The 8,231-nt window shown below is 29.9% G+C and overlaps 1 protein-coding gene across 10 annotated transcripts in view; it reads left to right on the forward strand.

The window, feature by feature from the left end:
- The window catches only part of LOC106463825 (ankyrin-2-like), a 253,624-nt gene that overhangs the window by 130,689 nt on the left and 114,704 nt on the right, over nt 1-8,231 (forward strand). For all 10 annotated transcript variants that reach the window (XM_013923893.2, XM_013923894.2, XM_013923895.2 and 7 more), the window contains 2 exons: nt 3,370-3,598; nt 4,814-5,065. In XM_013923893.2, the coding sequence (XP_013779347.1) occupies nt 3,370-3,598; nt 4,814-5,065 (481 nt within the window). The remainder of the gene's footprint in view (nt 1-3,369; nt 3,599-4,813; nt 5,066-8,231) is intronic.

An 8,231-nucleotide genomic window follows, 5' to 3' on the forward strand; every position in this document is an offset into this window, starting at 1 on the left:
AAAGGTCCTAAGACTGAGCACTGAAGTACCCCACTTGTGACATTAATCAAAGTTAACTTAACTCCATTTGTAACAACCTTCTGCTTTCTTCCATGCAGTTACTCTTCTATCCAATTTGCTAACTTATCCCCCACACCTATAGAGATTTTTTTCTTTTACAAGCCTTTTATGTGGCACCTTGTCAAATGCTTTCTGAAAATCTAGATACACCAAATCTACACTCTTACCCTCATCTATAGAAACAGTAACCTTTTCAAAGAATGCTAAAAGATTTGTAAGGAAAAATTTTCCCTTAGTGAAACCATGTTGACTATCCAATAAAATTCTAAACTTTGTTAAATGATTTTGCAAAACATCTTTTATCAGACTTTCCAGAACTTTTTCCACAACTAATATGAGACTAAAGGGTCTATAGTTACTGGGACAATTTTTATAACTTTCCTTGAAAATAGGAGTTACATCAGCTAACTTCAAATCCTCTGGTACCTGCCCACTATTCAAGAACTAACAAAGAATAGTAGCAAGTCACTCACATATACAATCTTTAACCTCCTTCAAAATCCTTGGGGAATTATTATCTGACCCAGGAGCCTTATCATTCTTTAAATTTCCCAATTTTGTCTTAACCAACTCAGAATTAATGCAGTCATCTAGTTCGATGTTGTTTCCACCTATTAACTGTTCAAGATGTGGAATACTGCTTAAATTCTGCCATCACATAATCATCAGATACTAGCCTTCCTTTATCATCCCTCAAGGTTCATACCCCTATCCCTAATGTATTTAAAGAAATCCTTGCTGTTAATTTTTACATTTTCAGCCAACCTTTTCTCATACATCTTTTTATGTCCTAATTTCCTGTTTCACTAACTTTCTTGATCTTCTATAATTTTCTAAATCTCCTGTCATACCAGTCAATTTAAATTTCTTAAATTTATTATGCCTTTTTTTAATTTTATCTCTTATACTCTTTGTGAGCTAACCTGAGTTTTTACTTGCAGCTTCCCTTTTCTTTTTATAAGGAATATATTTACCTTGAATATTTAAAAAATTTCCACATCTGATCAAATAATTCAGCTTCCCAGTTCACGACAGATAATTCTTGTTGCATCCCTTCAAAATTTGCTTTTTTGAGACTTTTAACCAAAATATCATTATTCCTTATCTCCATATGCAGCAAAACATTGAACCTGATAGAGCAATGATCACTTGTGCTCAGATTTTCCACAATTACCACCCTCTCAATCATTTCTATATTTGAAGTTAACAATAAGTCTAAAATAGCATTGTTCCTAGTGGGTTCCTTGACTAGTTGGTGAAGAAACCATCTTGAACAGTTTCATAAAAACCTTTATCCCTCACAATTTGGCTCTAGCATTTCCCAATCTGTATGCCTGAAATTAAAATCACCCATAATTATGACTTCATTAACAGCTGAAACCTTAATCTTATTGCACAAACCTGTACGATTATATTTTTCTCTTTAGTCTTCAGTAGTTGATTGCCACAGTTTTTCCTAAAGAAAAACATGTTCTCCTATGTTTTAGCAAAAGGGCACTTAGCATTATATTCTTTTAAAAGCCAGAGAGGTGCATGTTCTTACCTATTGTCTTCCAAATTAACCATAGACACGGGACTTAACAGTCATCTGACACATCACATTACCAGGTTTTTTTTGGTTTTTTTTATATACAAATAAATGATGTTCTACAAATGTGTGTGTATTTTTGAGGGTAATTTAATGGACAGTCTGAGAAAGTTATTATCCAGTGGTTAATTTTGCTCTTTTCTAATAAAAATATTTCAAAAAATTTATCTGTCTAGTTTCCTAACTACTGAAATAGTTTATTAAAAGATGATTATTTTTATTGACTTAAAAGCATAAAAAAGATGTTATGACTTAATATTTGTAGCAGGTGTAGAGTTTTGTGGATATTCATTGCCTCAACTGCTGCTGCTTTGTCTTTATTGTGTATAGTAATGTAGTTTTAGATATAATGTGTTTCATGTTATCAGTAATAAAAATAGTTTAGAAATAAACTACATTATTTATGGTAAAGTGTTGGTAGCCAAGTTTGGACAGCTGCATATGAAATAATTCAAAGCTGAGAAATATACATGTATTGCTTATTTGATACCTGTAGATCAAGCAGCTCAAAGCTTAAAAAAAGTTTCTGCAACTTGTTCTCTTCCTTGTTTATATATAAAATATAGATCTAACCAATATGAAAGCCAATTTGTGTCACATCACACTTGATTTCTCTTAATTTCTCGAAATAGGAGGAGTCATAAAAACCAAAATGCATTTATCCAGGTAGAATAGTTTGATTACTGTCTGCTCATTACGATTTTAGGTGAGCAAGGGGGCCGTGAAACCTTATAAGTTTAATGAGTGTTGGTATAATAAGCCTAAAGTAAAAATGTAATGTAGTATCACCTAGCCTAGAGTCAAATGCATAACATATATCATGAAAGTAAAAATATCAATTTAATTTTAAACTTAAATCATTTCTGAATTAAGCTATTTTCTGTTATATCACTAACGTTTTTAATAAAAAACAAACCTCTTTAAGCAAAGGAGACTCTGAATTAAGAAACCAACAAATATTGTTCCAGTTTTATTGTCTATAGATTTCATTTTATACTTTCAGTACATAGACTAACAACAATATTATGTTTTACTAAGCGACATGACATAAAAGCCATTGTTTGAATATAGTGTTACAAATAATTATTCTATGAATATGCCACAAATTCATTTCATGAATGATCTTAATTTTGATTGACTCGCAAACGAATTTACCAACGTTTGACTGCATCGACTGCACTTTTCTGTCTCTTTGTTGGTCAAGCTTGATTTTGCAAAATTTATTTACTTCAGTTAGCTATGAAATGTGAAGTTAGGGTATATTATGGGGTGGGGGTATGATTACTTGTCCCATCATTTTTGACGGGCTATATAAAAGTAGTGGAGCTAGTAGAAAATATGGTTGAGTTGTATCTGAATCATAGTTTGTATCATTCCATTTCACCTGGAAATTGGAAAACTAAAAATTGTGAAACAACTTGTAAGCAAAAAACTTTTAGATAAATGCCACAAAGAAAGTAGTTTGGGTATTGAATGGAGAAAGAACTAAATTATTGCTCTTAATGTTTAATAAATCTTAAATGCAAAAAAATTTCCTTTTGTTTTATGAATGTTTTTTGTAATATGTAAAAAGTTTTGTGATACTAGTTAACACTTTGTTATTGTCTAACATTATTTACATTATGTAACAAGAATGTTAAAACATTTTACAAAAATCTTTTTTATTGTAAATTTATTTTGTAGTATTCTGTCTTTGTTTAACAAATGTTTTGTAATTGTAGATTCTGGTTGATGGACTGTAGACAGGTTAATGAAGTTACAAAGTATGCAACTGAGCTTTATCGAGAAGCGGTACACGTTCCCTTTATGGCCAAATTTGTGGTGTTTGCAAAACACTATGAGCCTATGGAAGCTCAGCTGCGAGTCTTTTGCATGACAGATGATAAGGAAGAGAAGACACTAGAAAGCCAAGAAAACTTTTCAGAGGTTGCTAAGAGTCGTGATGTTGAAGTAAGCTTGTGTCACCTGTGGTTCATTTATTATACAGGGTTATTATAAAGAAAAATCCCATTTGTATAAAATGATTATATCTTAAGAGCTACTTAATCCAAGTGATAATCAACTTTTACCAGAGGCACAAAACAGAATCATAAATTTTATTCATGAAAGATTGGATATGGTTCAGGGTGTTTAGTAACCATATTATACAGGATATTTGAATTGTTTTCTTCATAAACTAACATTTAGAACATTATTATCAAACAAGCTGGGGCTATCATTTATATTGATTGCTCTGTGTAAGGGCTTCAAACAGATGTTGTAAGGTGTTCATTCAGGCAGAAATAATTAGTGAGGTCCTTGGATATTGCACTAGCAGATTTTTGGCTGTGGTGTTTTATCAAAAGAAATGTCTGTCAGAAGTTCTCATGAAATTTGTAGGATCTGAAAACTGCCATCAGAAATTGTAATGCAAGTAGTACTTGAACACTGACCAGAATGATGTTGCTTGCAGTAACTTAATTTTTAGATAAGCTTGATATGCTGAGGCTAATAATAATGGAAAGTATATTGTACACTTCTGTGAAAGTGTTTGTAAAAACCCTGTGCCAAGTCCAGACTTTCTTGAATGAAATGTGTGATACACAATATACCTTTCATGAGATTTAATTCCTCTAGGCAATTAGTTTTTAAAGTATAATTATTTTAAATATGGGTTTTCTTATAATCATCATGTATCTGATATTATTACTATGCTAATTTAGAATTATGTATATAAGTAAATAAATATACCTTAAGTTATATGCATAGTTTCTATAATAAGATTTCATCAGTTATAAACAGTATATAAGTTTTATGGGAAACCTTAATTTTGATTTTGGTGAAAATTTCATTCAAAGTTAAAGCATAAATGGATATATTCTTATATGCATCTGAATAATTGTTATAAAGAAAGGTTGGAAGTACAAATTTATATTTTGAAATTTTATGTATTCAGATCTGTGATTTGCAGAGAAAATAATTTTTTTATTTGAATTGAGGAATGTTATGAATTAAAATAGTTAAAAAGTAGTCTTCCAGATTTCTAGAAAAAAAACAAGGAAAGGTAACTAAATATTAAAAGAATGTACTGTATTTTATAATTATTTGTAGTGTTATGGTGATGTTAAGTTGTTAACTGTTTCACATGAAGGTGATTTTAAGATCTTTTGTTCACTCCATGAATAGGTCTTGGAAGGAAAATCTCAATTTCTAGAATTTGCTGGAAACCTTGTACCAGTTACAAAGTCTGGAGAACAACTAGCACTGAACTTTCAGGCTTTTAGAGAAAACAGGTTACCTTTTATTGTACGAGTCAAAGACCCACACCAGGAATCTGTTGGTAGAATAGCTTTTATGAGGGAGCCTAAAGTGAGCCGTGGTGAGCCTCCACAGACTCCTATATGCAATCTAAATATTGTATTACCTGATATTTGCAAGGTAAGGCAAAGAAGTTACCTTAAAAATTGTATTAAATATTTTTCTATATGGGTTTGAATGTAGAGTTATTTTTAATAGACAAAAGGCATCCTTTTGACCTTGTGATACGAACATACATTTCTTTGTGCAACAGAGAATATTAATCCTGCAAACACAATTCACTAAAATTGTCATTGAATTTACTTTAAAAGTTGGAGGAGAACCATCTAGTGATGAATCCCTCATATTTCTTCACACAGCAAGTATATGAGAATTTATGAATGACAAAGAATTGTTTATTTTTAGGTTTGATGATTTAATAATAGTTTTATGTTGTGTTATATGTTAATGTATGAATTTAGTTAATTTGTTATTTAAGATTGTGATGTATCATGTTTTACTTTACTTAATAGCTTATTTAAGGGTTTCTTATATTTTCTATTGTTTTGAGATCCTAGTTGATCAGTGATAAAACTTATGGACCAATTACATGATTTTTATTCTTTGTATATATGTTTTTCAATTAGCCACCATGTAACTAACATTTTAAATGTTTATGTCAAAATTAAAAATTGTTTGTTGGTGAGTGTGTTTGAATTGTAAGGTAATTTTGAATTAAAGGTTTTAGTATGCTTCATAGTAAGCATTTATTTACTTATGATAGATGTTTCTAGTGATATTTTGAATCTTGTAATTTTTACTCTGCTTTAGGATTAAAAAAATAAACTATTTTTCTAAACTTTTAACTAACAGATGGAATTTTATTAATTCTATAACAGCAGAAAAATTTATTTATATATCTATAAGATTTTTCTGTATTTAGAATTTTAAGTCATTCCATGTTTTTTAGTCTCAAAGGTGCTTTACACATTATTTGTCAGTTAAAAATCATATAGAGAAGCACAAATGCAATTAGTTCTTGAAAGAAGAGATTACTTAAAACTTATTAAAAACTTTGAATATGTAGCAGAGATATTTAAGAAAGTGTTAACTGCTTCAGAAAATTCTGTTTTAAGTTATATTTCTTTTGTTGTAAAATCTTAATTAAGAGAATTGTGAGAAGGATTTATCTCAGGGTAGACTTATCAGTTTCATTCCATTCAACATTTTTTAAGATAACGTCATTATTGATTTGACTTTTTTTTATTAACATAGTAGTCTTTAAAAAGGGCATTAGTGCATGAATTAGCTTTTGATCTAGTACCAAAGACTCTGCAGTTTAGCAAGAATCTATGTTCATTTCACTTATTTCAATTGAAAAATTAAAAAAATTGTTCTCTTTCTATGATGAGATATTCTATACAGTAATAACCCATAACAGTTGTTTTGTTTAATGTATTTTAATAATTATAACTTTGAAATAAATGTTATAAATTTTGTCAAGAGAACATATAGGTCTGATTGATATTGCTAAACACACTGACTTAGTAATAACAAACTGGATAAAGGAGGTAAAAAATCATTTTAAACAAGTGTGACTGTGTTAGAAAGTTCAACCATGTATTAGAAAAATTTGAAATCAAACAAAGATCTAACATTCGCTAGAGAAATAAATTGCAAAAGTACATCTTGCAGTTAAAGAAAGACAAATGATATCAGAAAGTGTTTATAAAAAAAATTAGACCAGTTGACTCTTATTTTGCAATAATGTATGATTTGTTTAAAAAGGAATAAAGTAGATTGCATTGTAAGATCATTAGTATCAAATATCGGCTAACATAGTTACAGGTTATCATAGTTTTTATAGGTCATATTTCTTGAAGAATACACAAGTAATAAATTCAATGTGAAGACAGTTTTCAGTTTCCCATTTCTCTGTGTAATTTCAAATTTATGTATAATTTAGTGTCTCTACTCAAATATTTCATTATAGGAAACTATTAATTTGTGTACCAAGTTAGTATTTTTTCTTCAGACAAAGTGGGTTATCTAAGATGATGGTGTTTATTGTTAAGCATTCATATTTTGTGTTTTTGGTATTCCTGGTTTAGAGAAATAATAGCACACAGGTAAACTACTGCTGCTTAACAAGAAGTTTTGAAGATTTGGCTTAATGGAATTTTAATGTAAAAAAAATTCAGGAGAGAAGAAACAAATTAGTGTGATGAACACAGCTATGCACTATGTATTTCATGTTTCATGTACAGTTGTTTTATAAGGCTTTTAGTTGGAAAAGATGAAATTAGAATGAAGTAAGACTAAAATTTGAAGGAAGTTAACTTATGATCAGCAGAAGGAGTGAATAAAAGATTAACATGGATGAAACTTCATCAGCAAGTCTTGGTTCTTTCAAAGAAAAGATGAACTGCTCCCTTCAAAGATCAGAACAAATCTCTCCAACAGCTCCAAAATTGCTTTTACAAAGCACATTTTCTCTGTGGGTGACCAATCAGAAAAAGAGCAGTGAAATGCAATAATATTTCTGCTACATTTGACAACCACGAGGTATCCTCCAAACACATTGTAACTGTCCCATGAAATAGCAGGTAAGTTCCTTGACGGGACAAGCTACAAAAAGTAATACCTCAGACTGCAAGTTATCATGTGACCTTAACCTGATCTAGAACAGTACTAGCATCAGAACTTTGGAAAATCGTGACTTTTGTAAATAATAGATATAAACTGTGGTAGAGGAAGATACGTAGTATCTGCATGCTACAACTTTCTTACCCCCTTGTCACAAGCCAGAATTAATTTAAATTTAATGACAGTTAAAAGTTACACAGAAATCTCATGAAATCAAATTAAAATCACAATCTTTGGTCAGATTTGATGCAAACATCACAGAATGATACAAGATATTAATGCATGCTATGATCACATATACAACAGGCCTTAGATTCACAACGAATATCCTCAACTAACACATACAGCTAGGTAAAGAATAACACATAGCAAAACCATTTAAAAGAAACAAAATACATAAAAAACCTTTTTACAGGTACAATATCTTAAAATATAGTATACAAACTCTTTATTTTAAAATTCAAGATATATATATATAAGGGGAAATTAATTTTTATTTACAATGGTGCAATAAAACATATGTCAAAGTGAAACCCTTTAAATACAAAAATAAAGGCAAACTCTTGATTACATATGGCTGCAAAATAAAATTATGATAAAATTAAAATTAATACCTGCTGTGCCGTACAGCAGACTCTGCAGTTTAGCAAGAATCTATGTT

The sequence above is a fragment of the Limulus polyphemus genome, unplaced genomic scaffold (genome assembly GCF_000517525.1).
Source record: "Limulus polyphemus unplaced genomic scaffold, Limulus_polyphemus-2.1.2 Scaffold1493, whole genome shotgun sequence".
NCBI classification, from domain to species: domain Eukaryota; kingdom Metazoa; phylum Arthropoda; class Merostomata; order Xiphosura; family Limulidae; genus Limulus; species Limulus polyphemus.